Raw genomic sequence first — 22,696 nt, forward strand, 5'->3', positions numbered from 1 at the left:
CGTCAAGCCTCCAGAAAGCTCGTTGGAGCAAAAGTTTTCACTCGTTCTGTCAAAAAGTGATATTCAAATTTGATTATAAAAAAATGTTATGAGACCACCTGGACTACATACACTTTCATTCCAGATTCCACCACCTGATCTCTTTAATGCACCTTGGAATAAATGTAAACAACACCGTCTTTTCGAGCAGGTACTCGAATCTAATTCTAGCTTTTAGGCTAAAATTTTCTAGACTGAAAATCGCAGGCTAGCTTTTTGTGTGGTTTTGTATGGATTGTTTACATGATTTCAGCCTCCAACTGTCAAACTCCATACAAAAAACTGACTAGAATCGTGAAGGCCCCCATTATTGGTTTTTGCTCTCTAGCTACATTGAGCGAGAGGTTGAGAAGTTTTCGATCGCTTTGCGCAGCGTGAGGTTGTGTTTACATTTATCCCAAGGTGAATTAAAGAGATCTGGTGATGGAATCCAGAATTAAAGTGTATGTAGTCCAGGTGGTCTTTTTATAACCAAATTTGAACATCACTTTTTGACAAGATGGGTGAATATGTTTGTTCCAACATGCTCTCTGGAGGCTTAACGAATACAAAAAACACTCTTAAAATCTTCATTCAGAAGCAGAAGCGATAAAAATCAGCTTTCTAAATTCATACACCTTGGGATAAGCCCACCTGTATGTTATACCCACTTAGATAGCTGCTCGAAAACTGCTATACAATGCAAACAGCTGACAGGCTGAAATTTCAGCCTACCAACTTAAAACGGAAAGGACCACATTTTTAGAATTGTATGACAGTTTACAGGCGTCCCCCGAGTAACGACCCCCTCAAGTTACGACGATTCGTAGGTACGACGATTTTGATTTTGAAAGTAAAAAGTTGTGATTGAGAAAAAATTTATGTATTATTTATTTGAACACACACACACACACACACACACACACACACACACACACACACACACACACACACACACACACACACACACACACACACACACACACACACACACACACACACACACACACACACACACACACACACACACACACACACACACACACACACACACACACACACACACACACACACACACACACACACACACACACACACACAAGCTCTTCCCCTAGAAGCATACCGAAAGGTGAATCCATAGGGAAGGGTGTATGGCCCAAGGGGGGGTTTACTTGGTAAGAATCCCATGTCAACACCCGTGCGACAACGGGAGTCTTTCGAAGATTCCCCCTCCTTGTAAAACAAAAAAAACACGCACACACACACACACAAAGATTTCACAACAGAAGATTATAGATCTTGAGTATCTATATCGTGTAAATAGCTTTTGGAGTAAAATTAATACATTATCGGACATTGGGCCTCATCGCGAACGAAAGTCGATAACGGAGTGGATAATTTAGTCGATTGGTTAGCAAACTTCCAATGTTATCCACTTGCGTTTTCTCAATCAGAATCTTCGCAAACCGATCGGTTTGGCAGTGGAGTGGAATGGTATTTGCCGCCATAGCAACGAGGTTAAAAAGTCGAGCAGTGGGATATGCAGTTGAAAACTTCATATAAAAAAAAGCATTTCAGTCGGATAGCCATATCTAATGCACCACCCCAGTTGATATAACAGTGGAAAACTAAATAATATTAAAAATCATGTTTCACAGCTCGCAAAAAAGGATGTTTTATCGCTGTTTGAGTTATTTAAGATGTTTTATCACTCGATTTAGCTAAAATATTATTTTTTAGAAAATATAAATTTACCTGTTTTTTTATAAACAATCAAAACACATGAATTAAGGTTTATAACAGGTATTTAGTTTTTATAGTTCAAGCTAGGAAATAAGAAACCAAAAAAAAAACCTTTTCTGCTAATCCTTCTCTTTTATCCAACCTTATGTTATGGCCTTATGGCATGTTAGAATCGGTTCCGACACGTAAATGCAACGAGATTGGGAAGACCAGTATTATCACTAGGTACAAGAAATTACAAGCAACTCATATCCGTTGGAGCGGCGAGTTCCGGTCGGAATCGTTTGCGTTGTTTTGCACCTATCGAAGGTGTTGTGCCTACTTGTACCTTCCGGACTATCCAAAAACTCAGGGTCGCTTATGGAAGGGTACAGCCCGGGAGTGTTCGGATTGACACACACATCGCTATGTTCCACGCCTCGTGACAAACGTGTCACCCAATGATTTTTTTGTTCATCCATTTAAACAAATATGTACACTTGAATAGCTTCTCTTCTGAATCACATACATTACAATTTTAACGTAGTTATTTTATTTTTATCAAATCTGACGCAATCATCATCGTACGTGTGGAAGCACACTCATTGTCGTATCAAGCTCGCCAGTCTTCAGTGGACGGTCCTTGTTCAAGGCATGGAAACGATCGTCCCAGGTGTTGTGCAGGGTGAGGAGGGGGGAGATTTCATCTCTTGGCTTTGAATCAAATACACTTTAATTTTTTTCTTGGGGGAGTGGGGGGTATTGGTCGTAATCCCTCATATATGGGCTCCTGTAGTCTTTGAGTCCCTTCGTCAATGGAGCCTCTATCGTTCATGGAGGCCCGCGATGAGACTACTGTACACACCATATATGCTGGACTTTATATCCACGGAGCCTCCTGCGGTCAATCAGTCCGCTTACGGTTAAATTCGCAATTGCGGAGAGGGCGTAGTAGGTTTAAATTTAAGTGGGCAGAGGACTTGGAGGCGTCAGTCATTAAGGCCAGGATAATGGACTGGCGAGGGCGAGAGACCGTGAGCGGTTTCGGACACTCCTTATTGTACGGAATAAGTGTACCGCGCTGTTTCAATATATTTTTGCACGAGGGCGTAAAATACGGACGTTCACGGATCCAACGTTCGCGGTGGCTGGAGTTGATGGACGCACATGGTACATGGCACAGGACAAGCGTCAGTGAAGGTGGCAAGCTCAGAAAGGATTCAAACCTCGTCCTCCAGTTCATACGATTTTGTTTCAATTAGACTTGTTCAGCCTACAACCCGTTTTGCACTTTACTCGGATCGTTTGAACAGGCCTACAGTCAGTACTGTCTAAGGCCACTTCTGGTGTGGATTCTTCACTAGATGGTCCGTAAATAAGCAAAATTTACTATTTTATTCATTCCGCAAAACAACACCTCTAAATGTAAACAAAAGTGTGATTGACAGATAGGCAAAATCAATGGCTACTCGAATCGGAAAGAGTTATCCACCGGTGGAGAAATTATCCACCGGTGGAGAAAATTATCCACCGGTGGAAAATAAATTCCACCGGTGGATTCGAGCAAATTAACCGATCGGATAAATTTTATCGACTTTCGTTCGCGATGAGGCCCATTATTTGAAATAAAATACACGATAGTGTCGATTATCTGATTGACACGGAAATGTGTCAAACAAAATAGCGCTTCACGAACTGAAACGAAATCGGTATTATACAAGCTTGTTAGAGACTTCTTTCGTTAACTCGAGACATTGCTACCATATTGATCTGAAATGGATTTGTTTGTCAAAACAAACTGCAACGCGTAACACAGGAAGTATCGTAACAATTTATAATTATTTCTACGTTTGGCATATTATTGTTCTTCAAATATGTTTGGCAATGTCATGAAAAGTAGCGCTTATGGTATGATTTTCGAAATTTCTGTGTATTTTGTTATTCCCACCCTTTTTCCAGTGAATAATTACAAAAAATCCCTTTAGAATGTAATTACATGCAATTCGTGTAGTTTAAATAGCGGAATTTGGGGCAAGTGTGCCATACGGGGCAAGAGTGCCACCAAGCATTTTTCCTTAAAAACTTTAGTTTAATAATCAATTGTGTATACAGTTGGTTGCTTTCCAATGACTAAGTATTCTGAGCCTAATTTCATATAGACAAATAATATTTCCCATTGTTTTGAACTTATTTATATTGAGTTTCAAAATAGAGCAGAATATTATATTTTTTTAATCCAACCAAATAAGCTCTCAAAAATCATGCGAACAATCAACCGAGAAAATATTTACACCACCGTATAGCTGAAAAAACGTGTAATTTTTTGTGGGGTTAGTTGAAAAAAACTTTTTTTTTTGTCACTGAAAAATTCAATTTCAAAAAAGATACAACTTTTGGGGCAAGTGTGCCATCTCTGTTTGGGGCAAGTGTGCCACCATCTTTCATAGGCGCGAGCTGTCAAAAATGTAAACATTGTTGTAGCGTGCTGCGGAATGGTGCGCTATTGTGAGCGGATTCCACGCCAGAAAAACAGAACAGTAACAAACCATATTGTGGTACAATTGGTGGTCAAAAAGGCTTCATTGGTGACTAAATACATGTAGGAATACATACACTAGTGGTACAAACGTAATAATTTCCAATTATCTAAGAAATACGGTTATTTTAACCAGGTGGCCGTCTTGTCCCATACGAGTGGCACTCTTGCCCCATAGCCCAAAAAAGAACGTCTTTTTGGATCCTTTTTAAAACACTTCAAAAACTGTTTTGTTTGCACTTTTTTCAAGCGAAACTCATTTATAAGTGAGGAAATAGATGTAAAATGGTTATGAGATTTAAATAGGCTTTTGAAAAACATGTTTTAATGAGTTATAACTTGAAATGCTTAAGGTGGCATACTTGCCCCAAGTTCCGCTATATGTATTTAGTAGTTAAACCGTAAAACAACACGCTTTCCGTAGCTTTGACCTGACGGAAAGCTGTTGGATAAAAAACGGTCTCCGTTTGAGTCAGGTAATGTAAATGACCTTCGTTCAGTTCGATGTATCAAATCAGAGACAAATCGCGTGCTCTAACACGGATCATAATAGTAAATGAGCATTTTTGATACTCAAGCAGTTGAGTCACATCATCGGCACAGAAATCGTTATTATAGAAGCTTGATAGAGACTTTTTTACTTTCGTTCAAAAATTATTTCGTTGACTCGAGACATTGCTTCCAAGTTGATTTGAATTTGATATGTTTGGCAAAACAAACTACAACGCGAAATTCAGAAAGTATCGTACAATTTTATAATTACGTTTGGTGTATTATTGTTATATAAATGCTTTAGGCGACGCCAAGGTAGCGCTTGTGTTATGTTTATCTACATTTTGAGCATTTCGTTAATCCTTCACATTTTCCAAAAATCCATTCTGAATGTAATTATATTCAATCAGTGTGGTTTAAAAACATTGTGTTAGTAGTAAGACCATAAAACAAAACACTTTCCGTAGCTTTACTCTGACGGAAAAATTTTCGACAAAAACCGAATTGCCATTAGTACATATTTGTAGAATCAATAAGGTCATCCACATTTTAAAATGTGTAATGGCTGAGTATGGTTTGTTTAAATTTTTAAGAATTGCTAATCTTGTTTTTTTCCTTATAACTGCATTTAATTCGTGTGTTCGTTTGTTTTTTTTTTTTCGTTCATAGTCGCTGGTGAACAATAATAAGGAACATATGCTGCTGGCGAAACGCAACAATTTATTGCATGAACATCGACGAAACCAACATGAGGCGAAGCTTCTTTCAAAATCAATGTACACCATGGGCAAGAGCAACATTGACCCGAGTCAAACATTTTCTGGAGCTGCTTCGCAGCGTAAGCATGCCGAAGACTATCCCATAAGTACAATCCGTTCTTCTTGCACCATAGATAATGCCTACGAAAGTGTATGTTCACCTGAGGATGTATACGAGAGAACAGCAGATATGGAAATTGATGTGAAACAGCTGAAACGCTCCCAATCTCACCAGTTTCTTAATTTATTAGCCAACTCTAATATTTCACGGGAAACAAATGGAACAACCGTTATTATAAATAGTGTCACTAACGGAACAGATACACATTCAACAACCATGTCCACATCGCCATCATCAGCCAAACAAATCGAAGAAACACAAATTGAAGGAAAAGAAAATACAGGTAAGTGATATATTTAATACCTTAGAACAGGGACTTCCATACTTTTCAGCTGGTGGGCCGCATTCCTTCAAATATAACTAGGTTGAGGCAGTGGCGGATTAAGTATATCGAGGCCCTGAACGGTAAGACGAGTTGAAATGATGAATGATGAGGATCAAGGGAGTAAAACTAATCACACATACGGATCCAAACGACCAAAACGTGTACGACGGTCCTCGATGGCGATAAGATTGCGGGGACGAAGTGTTCTAGTTGGAGCTTATAAGTTTATTTTAGATTGAAGAATACGAGAATCAATACGATGGTTTAGCAGATCGACTATAAAAGCCCTTTGTGCGTTACGGTGGCGCTCTTCGAGGGACTCAAGTCCAAGTAGGGCGCAGCGAGTCCTATTATCGGTATTGTACCATCGGCGTAAAGCGTAGCGGGTGGCTTTCCGCTGGATGGATTCGATACGCGCCAGTTGACGGGATGCAGTGGGCCACCATATAAATGAGGCATATTCAATAACAGGCCGGTTTTAGGAGCAGTAAAACATTATCACACATGTTGGGTCGCATAGTTCTCTAGTTAGATGTGTCAATAGACCTACTAGCTGATTGCCTATATATAACATATTTAAAAGTTTGTCTAAAATGAGTTTTCCATCAAGAAAAACTCCTAAGTCGCTAACACAATCTTTACGCACCAAAATTCAACCGCCTATCGTATAGTTGCTCGAAAGAGGGTTTCGTGAACGGCTGAATGTGATAGTGGTACAATTTTCGATGCTGAGCACGAGGTTACTTGTGCACCACACGAAGAAAGAGTCCAAAATACTTTGCAGATGTGCTTCGTCGCAGGAAGTTTCAACCTGGAGAAACAGTTTAGCGTCATCAGCATACATCAGGCGACAATTGTCCGGAAGTGCGAATGAAAGATCGTTCATATATAGTATGAAGAGCAGTGGTCCTAGATTGCTTCTCGGGGGCACTCCTGAAGTTACCTTTAGCTGACGAGAGGAATGTGAGCCCATCCTTACAGAGTAAGTGCGATCATCAAGATAGGATCGCAACCATGCCATAATCGAGCAGGGAAACCCCAATATATCCAATTTTTTTAGTAGGATTGAGTGCGGGATCGAATCAAATGCCGCTTTGATGTCTGTCTAGATTGCATCAACTTGCATCCTAGCATATAACGCGGTGTGGCAGATGCTTACGAATTCCATGAGGTTAGATGTTGTCGATCTTTTGGGTGTGAAATCGTGTTTAGCTGGACTCATATATTTCGAAACACTGGCTAGGAGCGGTTCGTACACGAGCAACTCGAAAACTTTAGCTTTGGCGCAGAGGGAAGTGTTTCCACTATAGTTGGAGGCAGCAGCTTTATCGCCTTTTTGTGGATAGGTACCAGCCATCACACTTTCCAAGCCGCGGAAAAGACTCCTGTTCGAAATGAGGTGTCGAAGATTTTGCACATAATAGAATTGAGGTGATTAGTGCATCATTTTTACATGGACGCAGGAATGCCGTCCAGGCCCAGTGAGAATGAAAGTTTTAGCCTGTCAATAGCGTCCTTAATCGAGTTTTCATTGAAAACCGGAAGGCATGGGTCGATGGCACAAACTGGTGTGTTTCCAAGTGCAGTTCTGATTAAATCGGGATTGGTGACGTCAGGGCGGAAGGTATCTTGGATTCTCCTGGTGAATAATTCACAAATTTCCGGAGCAGTATTTCCATTCACATCATTGTAAGCTATTGCGCTGGGGAAAAAATGATGATTTGCGTTTGAAATAAATAAAATTTTATAATCCTCGAAGGCGGTAGCGAAAATTTCGCTCCATTCGTCGAGAGTAGTTGCGATAGCAAATTTTGTTATATCGGCGGTAAATTGAATGTACAGCATTAGAGTAACGTCGCGGGCAATCGAACAGACATCGAACAGACATCGAACATGGAAAATGTATGAAATTTGATATGTTCGATGGTAAAAGTAAGGCTGGAAATAGACGAACCGAGATCGTCGCGGTACCGCGAAATTCGCGCCTTGTTTATAACAGTTGTATAACAGTAGAGCTGTCAAATCTTCCGCGCCTCCAATCGCGCCTGCTGTTTCGCAGAGATACCCAACTTCGGTATTGCTGAGATTTTCGCGGTAGCGCGAACCGATTATTTTTACTTTTTCTGGCAGATTTGTGTGAAAACTCGTGTCGAGAAACGAGTTTTGTATTTTATTTTGCATACACTATGTGAAATAAATAATTTGATTCGCAAATTGATAGAAAAATATTTCTTCTTGGCACATTCAATCGTCACCAGACCTCGGATGGTTGGTTCCATATCTCGCCTATCTGTCAGATTGTCAGAGCTTAATACGCTGTACGACAGTGAGGTCGCCGTACATCCCGTATAGCTCGTCATTATAGCGGCTCCTCCATTGTCCTTCCACACATACGGGGCCAAGTATCCTTCTGAGCATCTTCCTCTCGAACGCGGCTAAGAGGGTTTCGTCAGATTTGGACGGTGTCCATGTCTCATAGGCGTATGTGAGTACTGGTACTATGTGAGTTCTTGTATAACATCAACTTTTATTTTACACTGTTTTCATGATTTTAAGTTTTTTTCATTATATTTGGTAATTTTAATCCATGGATAAAGGGTGAAGGCATACAATAATAAAAGAAAAATTGTGTTTTGTGCCATGTTCAGAGGTATATTCAGTAAACTGCTTAACATGTCCGTTTTGACTGCCCCCCTCGCTTTCCGCCACCCAACAAACAATTCGTCATTTCCCAAACGTCGATCGTTTTGCGGGATGTAAGCAATGCCAGCAGGTAGCCGTCGATTAATAAGCGCGTGCACCTGTAACTTTTTAGACGATAAGCGTTAGTTGAAAGTACCCATGGAAGCTCACACGAGAACGAGAAACTTACCTTAGAAATTTACAAGGATAAATCATTCCATATTTGCACAAGAACGAACACAACACAAAACGTAGACGAGCAAAGTACGGGGCACAAGAAATCACACATCACTCCAGCACATCCTTTCACAGTGAAAGCTCTCGACAGACTGAGGATGTCTAACACCCGGATGAGCACGATAGTAGAAAAATCGAGAGAGATGAGGTGTGTGATAGCGAATCGATGCCTTGTGATTGGAATCTCGGCATCATCTACCCCATATACAAGAAGGGAGACAGGTTGGACTGCAACAACTCCAGGGGTATTACAGTGGTGAATACCGCCTATAAAATATTCTTCCTGGTCCTTCAGGATCGTCCTGTCCCGCACGTCGAAGAGATAGTAGGAAACTATCAAAGAGAATTTCGAAACGGAAAATCAACCACTGATCAGATCTTCACCATGCTGCAGATCTTGGAGAAGATCGACACATATCATCTCTTTATTGACTTCAAAGCCGCATATGATAGCATAGCCAGGGTAAAAATGTACGACGCTATCAGCTCATTTGGAATCCCGGCCAAACTGATAAGGCTAGTTACAATGACTATGACTAACGTCACATGCCAGGTGAGAGTGGATAGAAAACTCTCAGGACCTTTTGCTACCACCAAAGGTCTGCGCCAGGGAGACGGGCTTGCCTGTCTCCTATTCAACTTGGCGCTAGAGAGGGCCATCCGCGACTCGAGGGTGGAGACTACGGGAACCATCTTCTATAAGTCAACCCAGATCCTGGCATACGCTGATGATATAGACATCATTGGTCTGCGGCTCTCCTATGTAGCAGAAGCCTACCAAGGGATCGAGCAGACGGCAGAGAACCTCGGATTGCAGATAAACGAGGCAAAGACCAAACTGATGGTGGCAACATCAGCGGACCTACCAATAAATAATTGGAATCTACGTAGGCGTGACGTACCGATGTGGGACGACTTCAAAAGTGTGTTCACCTGATTCACCTATCTTGGGTCAAAGGTCAGCAACGACAATAGAATTGAAGCTGATTTGCGCGCAATAATGCTGGCTGCCAACCGGTCATTCTACAGCCTGAAAAATCAGTTCACCTCAAAGAACTTGTCGCGACGGACGAAGCTGGGACTATATAGTACCTATATAGTTCCGGTACTCAAATACGCCTCTGAGACATGGACACCAAATCTGAGGAAACCCTCTTAGCCGCTTTCGAGAGCAAGATGCTCAGAAGGATACTTGGCCCCGTATGTGTGGAAGGACAATGGAGGAGCCGCTGTAATGACGAGCTATAAGAGATGTACGGCGACCTCACTGTCGTACAGCGTATCAAGTTCGCCAGGCTCCGGTGGGTTGGCCATGTTGTACGCATGGAAACAGACGACCCAGCCCGTAAAGTCTTTTTAGGCCGTCCACAAGGACAGAGGGGGCGTGGTAGGCCCAAATTGAGGTGGCAAGATTGCGTGGAGGCGTCTGCCATTAAGGCCGGGATAACGGACTGCCAGACGAAGGCGCGAGACCGTGAGCGGTTTCGGACACTCCTGAGGCAGGCCAAGACCGCAAAGCGGTTGTAGCGCCGTATAAAGTAAAAAAATGCATATTGAAACCAGCTTACAGCAATTCCGCAACAATAAATTAATGATGTTTCATACCTTGATTATTTGTAAAACAGAGTGTTCATGATGATGTGAAGTTAATTTTTGTTTTTATATTACACCAAAGTCAAGTTGAAAGTCCAAACGTCTAACACTGTACACAATCATTTTACAGGGTTTAACAAGCCATTTTGCACTGTACACTGCTTAGTTTTTCGCTCACTAAATTTACTATGACTCCAAGTACGTACTTAGACTGGTACAAACTTAATTTTATCCCATCCATATTTAATTTTTACAGCCCTATTGAGGTGCCGATTGGCCTATGTTTGCTCCATTATTTTACACAGCTCGCCACATTTTTTATGCACAAAAACGAAGAAAAGAGAAGACTTAAGCTTTAAAATTATAGGTCGTTTGAATTATAACTCGTTTTATTCACTGAGTAATTAGCATTTCAAATTTCTTTATATCTATATATATATATATATATATATATATATATATATATATATATATATATATATATATATATATATATATATATATATATATATATATATTTATATATATTTATTTTTAATTTTGTTTATGGTTTCAACTCAGGACCTCCACCTCCTCCACTACCACCACCATTAAAAGCAAGCAGCTATGGTAATAGCGGACATAAACCAATTCATGTTGCAGCTCCTGCATCCGGCGCAACAGCACCAATTGCATCTTCTCGACACTCAACAGACCAGCAGATCGGTGCAATATATGGCGAACAACAAAAGTACCTGAATGGTATACACAAATTCGTTCTTTTCCGTGAAGGAGACAGTCACGAAGAATGCGCAGAATTGAACAGATCACAACATCATGATTCAGATTCTGGACTAGAAGTATTAGAAGAATCTACTCTCAAACCATCAGATCTGATTCGTGGGAACCACAATCGTAGCATGTCAACTATTACAGGTAAATAACTTTGTTTTAACACTTTATTTATATTTGTTATTTTTACTCGTTATTTTTTATTGAGTCCGCTGCTAGTGTTGGCTATGACAACATAATGCTATATTGTCGTGACAAGAATACCATCTATTCAATCTTACTGCATGCAGGGCTTTACCTTGGATATATCCGGTGGTATCTCCCTCGCAAAATATATATACAGGGTTTCGAATCATATAATGGACTACTTGATCCACTCGGTGGAATGTTTCAAATGGTTAGGGGATGTATGCAACGTTGCTATGGAGGTTTGCAAGTATATAGGGGAATATGTCAAACGCTTAGGAGAAGTGTGCAAAACAGATATGGAGTTTTGCATCCAGCTATGGAGCGCTCGGATGTAGCGCTGTAGAAATTAATCCTAGAATTTTTTAAAAAGCACCGCGTGATGATTTAAATGTTTGGGGTGATTAAATACATGTTTTTGGTATTGTCAAGCAACATAATAATTTATTTTTAAATTGAATTTGCTATTTAAACAATAATCTTTGTAAAATTCTCTACTCTACTATTTTTTCTTTGCGGCAACATTTTTCCTCATATTTAAACACGCATATTCAAGTAATGTTCATCATAGTCCTCCTGCCTAGTGATCAAATTACCCCCCTTCTTTAATCACCCCTGTTAAATTTAGAACCAACTAAGAACCAGCCTGAAATTCCATAAAATAGTAAAGCCTATCTCAAACGATTTCTTTTAAAACTTTGACAATACCCTCAAGAATCATCATGTTTAAATACGTGTGAAAGTGTTGATGATGTAAAGAAATAGTAGAATAGGATGTTGAATCGGATAGGACGTAGAGAAAGTTTAGTCCGAATAAATATTATTACGGATTAACCATTATTTCCTTCTGATGATCTTAAAACAAGTGTTTAATCACCCCAAACATTTAAATCATCACGCGGTGCTTTTTAAAAAATTCTAGGATTAATTTCTACAGCGCTACATCCGAGCGCTCCATAGCTGGATGCAAAACTCCATATCTGTTTTGCACACTTCTCCTAAGCATTTGACATATTCCCTTATATGCTTGCAAACCTCCATAGCAACGTTGCATACATCCCCTAACCATTTGAAACATTCCACCGAGTGGATCAAGTAGTCCATTATATGATTCGAAACCCTGTACGTTGATCTTGATTTTTATAAACACATTACTGCTTTACACTTTAATTCAGAATGGAATCTTTAATTATCTCATGGAAACCCTATTATAAATGCTAATATGCAACATCTCTCCCCTAACTCATTCAATATGGATCAAATCTGGCTGATAGCTTACGAGTCCTTTGTTGCCTTTCCGTTATCTGCACGGGTAGAGCAGAATCTGCAGGCATTGTTCGAGTGGCTTCTATAGTAACTGCAAACGGTACAACTGAGCATAGCAGTAAAAAACTGTTGGAATTGTTAAAATTTAGCTTGAGATTTTTCTGGTGGTCTGTTGTTCGATAACATGTATAGCGGGCTTAAAATTTTCTTGGCGAGCATTGCGCGGAAAAAGGACGTACACTCGAAAACTTAGATGAAGTAATGGTCAAGATCGAACCAACGATAGCCCTTTTATTATATAATAATTGTTTGTGGCTCGGTCGATGGGGTAAGGCAGGTTCTGGTTCGGGTTGCGCGATGAGGTGCGTATCGTCGTCAGCAGAATGGTCGGTGGAGGTCCGGAACACAGGGCGGAACATTAGGCGAGCATGGCAGCGGGTTACCAATCAAGGCGTCCGATAAGGCGTGCGTCGGCGTCAATAAATCGGTTGGTTGAGATCCGACGCACCTCCGTGACTGATCGTTCCGTTGATGGTGCCGTTCTTCTTGTTCAGTTAGTCGGGTGACCCTCAGGTGTGCGTTGAACGCTATGATGCAACTATGCTGACCGTGCATAGTTGGTTGCGAGTTCCGTGTTCGTCGTTGGACAGCATACCGCTGGTATGCTCGAAAGACATGGCTCGTGCGTCGCATGCTGACATTGGAATTGACAAAAAGATGCTTCACATGCAGAAACGCCTGCAATACTTTATCTAAAGTCTTTCCTTCTGCTCGAATTTTATTTTGACATTGACATAGTTGCATCATAGCGTTCAACGCACACCTGAGGGTCACCCGACTAACTGAACAAGAAGAACGGCACCATCAACGGAACGATCAGTCACGGAGGTGCGTCGGATCTCAACCAACCGATTTATTGACGCCGACGCACGCCTTATCGGACGCCTTGATTGGTAACCCGCTGCCATGCTCGCCTAATGTTCCGCCCTGTGTTCCGGACCTCCACCGACCATTCTGCTGACGACGATACGCACCTCATCGCGCAACCCGAACCAGAACCTGCCTTACCCCATCGACCGAGCCACAAACAATTATTATATAATAAAAGGGCTATCGTTGGTTCGATCTTGACCATTACTTCATCTAAGTTTTCGAGTGTACGTCCTTTTTCCGCGCAATGCTCGCCAAGAAAATTTTAAGCCCGCTATACATGTTATCGAACAACAGACCACCAGAAAAATCTCAAGCTAAATTTTAACAATTCCAACAGTTTTTTACTGCTATGCTCAGTTGTACCGTTTGCAGTTACTATAGAAGCCACTCGAACAATGCCTGCAGATTCTGCTCTACCCGTGCAGATAACGGAAAGGCAACAAAGGACTCGTAAGCTATCAGCCAGATTTGATCCATATTGAATGAGTTAGGGGAGAGATGTTGCATATTAGCATTTATAATAGGGTTTCCATGAGATAATTAAAGATTCCATTCTGAATTAAAGTGTAAAGCAGTAATGTGTTTATAAAAATCAAGATCAACGTACAGGGTTTCGAATCATATAATGGACTACTTGATCCACTCGGTGGAATGTTTCAAATGGTTAGGGGATGTATGCAACGTTGCTATGGAGGTTTGCAAGTATATAGGGGAATATGTCAAACGCTTAGGAGAAGTGTGCAAAACAGATATGGAGTTTTGCATCCAGCTATGGAGCGCTCGGATGTAGCGCTGTAGAAATTAATCCTAGAATTTTTTAAAAAGCACCGCGTGATGATTTAAATGTTTGGGGTGATTAAACACTTGTTTTAAGATCATCAGAAGGAAATAATGGTTAATCCGTAATAATATTTATTCGGACTAAACTTTCTCTACGTCCTATCCGATTCAACATCCTATTCTACTATTTCTTTACATCATCAACACTTTCACACGTATTTAAACATGATGATTCTTGAGGGTATTGTCAAAGTTTTAAAAGAAATCGTTTGAGATAGGCTTTACTATTTTATGGAATTTCAGGCTGGTTCTTAGTTGGTTCTAAATTTAACAGGGGTGATTAAAGAAGGGGGGGTAATTTGATCACTAGGCAGGAGGACTATGATGAACATTACTTGAATATGCGTGTTTAAATATGAGGAAAAATGTTGCCGCAAAGAAAAAATAGTAGAGTAGAGAATTTTACAAAGATTATTGTTTAAATAGCAAATTCAATTTAAAAATAAATTATTATGTTGCTTGACAATACCAAAAACATGTATTTAATCACCCCAAACATTTAAATCATCACGCGGTGCTTTTTAAAAAATTCTAGGATTAATTTCTACAGCGCTACATCCGAGCGCTCCATAGCTGGATGCAAAACTCCATATCTGTTTTGCACACTTCTCCTAAGCATTTGACATATTCCCTTATATGCTTGCAAACCTCCATAGCAACGTTGCATACATCCCCTAACCATTTGAAACATTCCACCGAGTGGATCAAGTAGTCCATTATATGATTCGAAACCCTGTACGTTGATCTTGATTTTTATAAACACATTACTGCTTTACACTTTAATTCAGAATGGAATCTTTAATTATCTCATGGAAACCCTATTATAAATGCTAATATGCAACATCTCTCCCCTAACTCATTCAATATGGATCAAATCTGGCTGATAGCTTACGAGTCCTTTGTTGCCTTTCCGTTATCTGCACGGGTAGAGCAGAATCTGCAGGCATTGTTCGAGTGGCTTCTATAGTAACTGCAAACGGTACAACTGAGCATAGCAGTAAAAAACTGTTGGAATTGTTAAAATTTAGCTTGAGATTTTTCTGGTGGTCTGTTGTTCGATAACATGTATAGCGGGCTTAAAATTTTCTTGGCGAGCATTGCGCGGAAAAAGGACGTACACTCGAAAACTTAGATGAAGTAATGGTCAAGATCGAACCAACGATAGCCCTTTTATTATATAATAATTGTTTGTGGCTCGGTCGATGGGGTAAGGCAGGTTCTGGTTCGGGTTGCGCGATGAGGTGCGTATCGTCGTCAGCAGAATGGTCGGTGGAGGTCCGGAACACAGGGCGGAACATTAGGCGAGCATGGCAGCGGGTTACCAATCAAGGCGTCCGATAAGGCGTGCGTCGGCGTCAATAAATCGGTTGGTTGAGATCCGACGCACCTCCGTGACTGATCGTTCCGTTGATGGTGCCGTTCTTCTTGTTCAGTTAGTCGGGTGACCCTCAGGTGTGCGTTGAACGCTATGATGCAACTATGCTGACCGTGCATAGTTGGTTGCGAGTTCCGTGTTCGTCGTTGGACAGCATACCGCTGGTATGCTCGAAAGACATGGCTCGTGCGTCGCATGCTGACATTGGAATTGACAAAAAGATGCTTCACATGCAGAAACGCCTGCAATACTTTATCTAAAGTCTTTCCTTCTGCTCGAATTTTATTTTGACATTGATTGTTTACGCTCTTTTTATATGTCTCTTTCTCTCTTGTTGGCCTGCTCACGATAGAGCACGTTTTCATGACATGGTCCGGTTAACAATTATTCTCCAGGATGCTTGGTCCCTGGCTGCAGCCTCCCAAATATGTAGGCACCCGATCTCCAAAAAGTTTTGCTTCACCTGATCCAACCATCGAGTTCGCTGTGCTCACACCATTTTGGTGGGGCAAGAGTCCATTTGTGTTGATGAGTATTGTTGCTCATTTAAGATTTTTATATCATGGCATTGCTGCTGTTTCCTTGTAGCTTGTATGTTTGCAAACTTAGCCGCGATGATCTTTACAGCTGCAATACCGCAAAAAATGCCTTTTTCGACATATCATTAAGGAGTATTAGCAACGGTATTCGAATTTGATTTTGGTTGACCCTGATCTTTTCACGTGTCGGATCTGGAAGACGTTGGCAAATGGTTCCTTCACTTAAACTGTTAGCACGTATGTTTCGATCATGATTGTTTTTTTCATTGGAGCCCTTGACGATTCTAGTAATCTTTTATAGACAAAACACAAAACTAGCCTGCGATTTTCAAAATAGATTATTTCACCCTCAAAGCTAGAATTAGATTCGAGTACCTGCTCGAAAATATGGCAAACCAAGATGGTGTTTTCATTGATCCCAAGGTGAATTAAAGAGATCAGGTGGAGGAATCTTGAATCAAAGTGTTTGTACACCAGGTGGTCTCATAGCATGTTTGTATAACCAAATTCGAACGCCACTTTTTGACAGGACGGATGAAGATACACCTTGGGATAAGTTCACCTGTATATTATACCCACTTTGATAGCTGCTCAAAACCTGCTAAACAGTGCAAACAGCTGATAGGCTGAAATTTCAATCTCTATAAAAATAAAAGAAAATGTCCCGAGCCTCCAATCTCAAGTTCTTTTTCCTTGGGAGGGTCTGAATCATTTGTACGAAGGTGGCTTGCAAGGCCTTTCCCCTAACCTCAAGTCTCGTCGCAGGGCATACGCTCCTTTGCTTTTTAGAGTCCTGCAGCGAGCCAAGACGGGAGAAGCCAGCGAAGCCTTTCGGGAAGAGGCATACGCTTCGGGGAAACCGCTCCTAACATGGAGAACAGACGCTCCCAGGTAGAGTCATAGAGATCTATCATCTACTCTCCTCTCAATTTAGCCATGCAACCCATCCGCTCTAGGGGTTGGGTTTCCCCGTATACCCAAGCTTGGATATTTGAGAGACATGTTACCGTTCTTTACGACGTGGACGTATTGAGTAAGGGTAGGGGGTGGAGAGCCTATGATAATCTTCTAGAGGCTTCGGATCCAACCCCGTACCAGGGAGGTATTGCTACAACGCTGCCAACAGAAGGCTGTCAAGTTATATGTCCTGGGGTGCGATAGTGTGCACGGGAAAGTGTGCCGCAGTCTTGCTATAGAAAACTGCAGATCCCGGTATCACGTATGGCTGGAAATAGACGAATCGAGATCGTCGCGGTACCGCGAAATTTGCGCCTTGTTTATAACAGTTGTATAACAGTAGAGCTGTCAAATCTTCCGCGCCTCCAATTGCGCCTGCTGTTTCGCAGAGATACCCAACTTCGGTATTGCTGAGATTTTCGCGATAGCGCGAACCGATTATTTTTACTTTTTCTGGCGGATTTGTGTGAAAACTCGTGTCGAGAAACGAGTTTTGTATTTTATTTTGCATACACTATGTGAAATAAATAATTTGATTCGCAAATTGATAGAAAAATATTTCTTCTTGGCACATTCAATCGTCACCAGACCTCGGATGGTTGGTTCCATACACGAACCGCGATTACCTCGCCTATCTGTCAGATTTTATAACATAATTGACAGCTCAAGTCATACCCAATTTTGCGGTACCGCGATGATCTCGGTTCGTCTATTTCCAGCCTACTGAGTACAGAGTAACTGATATCATTTGAAATTCAATGTAAAGCACCTTCTAAAACTATATGAACAAAGAAAGATGAAAACAGTGAATGTTTGAATTGTGTGGTATGCTGTGTCAGATAACATATTGCCATTAACATATGCATTTAACAATCATCCAAAAATACAAATAACTTACTGAATGAGAATAACGCAGATGTACATTTTTGAAAAGTATGTCTATGACTTTCTGACAAAGGGGTTATTGCTAATTAATTTGTGCTTGTCACAGGGCTTGAGCTCGACGGCATCCTCCATCGATAGAAGAAAGTCTAATTTACGAACACACCAAATCTTAGCGCTTACAACACACTTGATCACACACAAATTGACAATTTCAGGCGTATCGAGTATTAATCGAGCAGATATGGAAAAACAATTTCGAGCAAATGTCACTTGCGTAAGAGAAGTTTAAGGTGCCAGTTTAAGGGAATTAGCTCAAAACCCCGATTTTAGAACTCGAAAATTTCATTTTGTGAGGCGTTATTTCTTGAAATTTCGGAGTGTTTTGAAACAAAATGGCTACATGACCAGTGATTAGGATTGGAAACCTTATTGTCCAAAGTACAGAAACAAAAGCAACGAAAAAGCCACATCACATTAGATGTTAAAGGGTTTGCTCTAAAAGTCCCTTAAACTGCTGCAGTTCAAGGGAAATTTAAGGCGCCAGTTTAAGGAAAATAGCTCAATTCCTCAATAATTCGTGTTCGAAAATGTCAATTGGGTGGGTATCTAAAGTTGTATGGACTGCAATGTCTCAGATGAGCTCGCAAACTGCTCGAATTTCTTTTGCGGATGACGTTAAAACTATGCAATCTACCATAGGGCCTATATAATAAACCCAATCTTCCCGGGAAAATACGGTTATACCTGCGGATTTTTTCCCGAAATTTAAAATACCCGATTTGGTACATCCCTGCATGGGGATAATGTTTAGCAGCATTACTTTAAGTGATTGAACTATTCCTTTATATGACTAGAAACCCTGTATTACAAATTCGTGTAGCTAATCGATACAAAAACCCCTCTTTTTATATTCTCTCCTGATTGCTCATGGCAACGTATTGAAGCTCACAGGAAACATTTTATTTTACAAACTGATTTTTTTTCAATGCTACCAAACTAAATAAGACAGTACATAAAATAAAGGCGCGTGCTATTTAATTGAGGTTGTTTCAATGTTGTGTGGTTCGCAAACACCTTAAAGATTGTGAACTGTGGTAGTTTTCGTTATCACAAATTTAAATGTTTTTTCAATAAAGTTTTCAGCAGTGTAAAAATGTATACAAACACATAAAATTTGACTTACAGGGTTTTCCAATAGAACTCAAGGTGCGAAACACTTTGATAAATCGACGTGAGTCAAACGCACGATTGCGGAACGATAGGCTGGAAATAGACGAACCGAGATCATCGCGGTACCGCGAAAATCGCGTATGACTTGAGCTGTCAATTATGTTATAAAATCTGACAGATAGGCGAGATAATCGCGGTTCGTGTATGGAACCAACCATCCGAGGTCTGGTGACGATTGAATGTGCCAAGAAGAAATATTTTTCTATCAATTTGCGAATTAAATTATTTATTTCACATAGTGTATGCAAAATAAAATACAAAACTCGTTTCTCGACACGAGTTTTCACACAAATCTGCCAGAAAAAGTAAAAATAATCGGTTCGCGCTACCGCGAAAATCTCAGCAATACCGAAGTTGGGTTGGCTCTACTGTTATACAACTGTTATAAACAAGGCGCGAATTTCGCGGTACCGCGACGATCTCGGTTCGTCTATTTCCAGCCGTAGAATATTTAGAAGAACTCAGTAGAATTGCCCTAGTCAGTTGCAACACTCCCCTATATACTTGAAAATTTCTACAGTATGCTTGAAACATTCCGCTACCGATTTGCAGCATTACTTTAAGTAATTGAACTATTCCTTTATATGACTAGAAACCCTGTATTACAAATTCGTGTAGCTAATCGATACAAAAACCCCTCTTTTTATATTCTCTCCCGATTGCTCATGGCAACGTATTGAAGCTCACAGGAAACATTTTATTTTACAAACTGATTTTTTCAATGCTACCAAACTAAATAAGACAGCATATAAAATAAAGGCGCGTGCTATTTAATTGAGGTTGTTTTAATGTTGTGTGGTTCGCAAACACCTTAAAGAATGTGAACCGTGGTAGTTTTCGTTATCACAAATTTAAAATTTATTGGATAAACGAACATTGGTATGAGTAAGCCAGAGAAGCAACTTTTTCCTTCCAAAGTAACACAAAAAGTAACACTGAAAAAGAAAATAACAGTTTTCTTCCTCTAAAAGTGTCGGATAAAAAAGGCAAAAGAAGAAAAAGTCTCATAAAACGGCTTTAGATGGATAGCCCCTAAGGGAAAATGCTCGAGTAGTGACTAAAATGAATAGAAACGGAAGAAAATGTTTGGTGAAACATTGGTTAAGTTTTTCTTTCCTCTTTTTCATAATTTTTACTTGATCTTCTTTCAATTCCACATCCCCTACCACTCAATCCATCCTCGATTGCAACGTGTGCTGGACCGTGACGTGGCAACTGTGGTAAAAACCTACCGCGAGCAGCGAATAAGAAAGCCAAACTAATTCAAGCCAACGGCAGTGGTGAAGGTAATGGTGGTGGATACAACCTACATAGTCAATGTGCACCTGAAAATAGCTCACCATACGGCTCCAAGGCATCCCGCGCCGCACCAGTAGCGTCAGTCGACGTCCAGCTCTGCCATCAGCAACATCACCATCAACCGCGGCTTGTTAACGTCCAGCCAGTAACACCAAACAACCTTCAGCATCAGGGACCAAACTTGGTGAATAAGCAGTTGGTCCTACCATTTGTGCCACCCAGTTTTCCAAATGGTACAAGTGACGGCTCGAACCATCTGATCAAACCATCAGAATATTTAAAAAGCATCAGTGACAAAAAATCAAATGCAGGCTCGCAAAGGTAAGTTGTTCGTAGTCAAAATATTCGAATTTTTCCAGTATTAAGTGTGAATGGTGATAATGTGTTTTTCTAAAAAGTTGAAAAAAGTTAAAAAAAAAATGTGTTTGTTGCAAAATCAAAATCATCAAGGGACTTATGTGATAGACTTTGGTACAGTGATAATTGAATTGGCACATAATTCTACTGGCAAAGTGCTCATTATATTATCAGTCTGTAACGTGTGGTTCAATACGGTTGATTTTCATGTTTCTCTTGTTTCCCGTAATTCCATTGTTTCTGAAAAAATTCAATCTCTATTTCTCACTTCGTTGTGCTCTTTTTTGATTGCCTCATTCAACACGTACAGCGCTTCTAACAAAATCGACATGCTTTCTCAATCTATAGGTTTAATTGTTGGAAAAAGTGAGAAAGCATCATACTTTCACGTATCCATTCGCCACGTGGATTGATCAAAGGATGGTCGATGGTAGTTCATAGTTAGTTAAAACAAATGATGTTGTTGAAAGTTTTGCTAATACTTAAGGATGATAAGACATAATTAGGAATATATATATATATATATATATATATATATATATATATATATATATATATATATATATACATATATATATATATATATATATATATATATATATATATATATATATATATATATATATATATATATATATATATATATATATATATAAATAATACATCTGTTCTTACCTGAAATCATATAAATGAATGTTATACAATAACAAATACAATACAATAAGAAAATGGTAAAAAGATAAAAAAAAATCTTCTCAACAGTAAATCATAATACAATAGTTCAAGCTCAGATTAATTGAAGTGATAGAAACATAAGTAATGAAAGTAATAGTATGTACCTGTTAATAATCAGACATATAAACATTAATTGTACTTGCAAACTAACTACTTATGTGTAAAATATTCCCAGATCATCTGATACTGAGGAATATATGCCATTGAACACTGCCCTCATTGTGCAGGCGGGATCGGAGCCGCCGAAACCGCCCCCGCCACCACCAGCGCCCCCTCTTCTCAACCTCAATAACGCTACAATCGCTGGCACGGCAACCCTAAACTCCACTCTGCCGCATAACAATACAGCAGGCGGGACCCGATTAGGCGAACCAGCATCCAGCGAGAAGGCACAACGCAGCGGAGTGCATCCACCGCCTCCTCCACCACCCCAAGACACAAATATTCGCAAACTACACCAGCCGCTCTCGGCCATTTCTATTCAAGACTTAAACAGCGTTCAGCTACGACGGACTGACAAGATGCTCGCCAAAACTTACTCAGCTCCAACACGCAGTATAAGCATGCAGTGTTTATCAAGCACCACCGAACAATTCCTTTCTCAGAAGACCGACCTAATAGCTGAGTTAAAGTTATCGAAGGACATTGCTGGAGTGAAGAAGATGAAAGTGGAGCGAGCTAAACTCGAAGATCGCCAAGCGACTGAAGTTTACTCAGAAGTAACACGTCAGTTCACCGCTCAGAACTACGTCGATCAGGTAAGCAATTTGCAGAATAAAACTAATAAATCCAATGTTTTATGTCATTTAAACATTTAATTTTAATTGGACTAAGTAGAA

General features: G+C 40.2%; 1 protein-coding gene across 8 annotated transcripts in view; it reads left to right on the forward strand.

The window, feature by feature from the left end:
- LOC120905878 overlaps positions 1–22,696 on the forward strand; it is a 110,305-nt gene that overhangs the window by 81,613 nt on the left and 5,996 nt on the right. For 7 of the 8 annotated variants that reach the window (XM_040317157.1, XM_040317160.1, XM_040317161.1 and 4 more), the window contains 4 exons: positions 5,438–5,930; positions 11,046–11,399; positions 20,708–21,086; positions 22,033–22,615. In XM_040317157.1, coding sequence (XP_040173091.1) covers positions 5,438–5,930; positions 11,046–11,399; positions 20,708–21,086; positions 22,033–22,615 — 1,809 coding nt within the window. The remainder of the gene's footprint in view (positions 1–5,437; positions 5,931–11,045; positions 11,400–20,707; positions 21,087–22,032; positions 22,616–22,696) is intronic. The other variant, XM_040317162.1, reaches the window with a different exon arrangement.

Source organism: Anopheles arabiensis, chromosome X (assembly GCF_016920715.1).
Source record: "Anopheles arabiensis isolate DONGOLA chromosome X, AaraD3, whole genome shotgun sequence".
NCBI lineage: Eukaryota > Metazoa > Arthropoda > Insecta > Diptera > Culicidae > Anopheles > Anopheles arabiensis.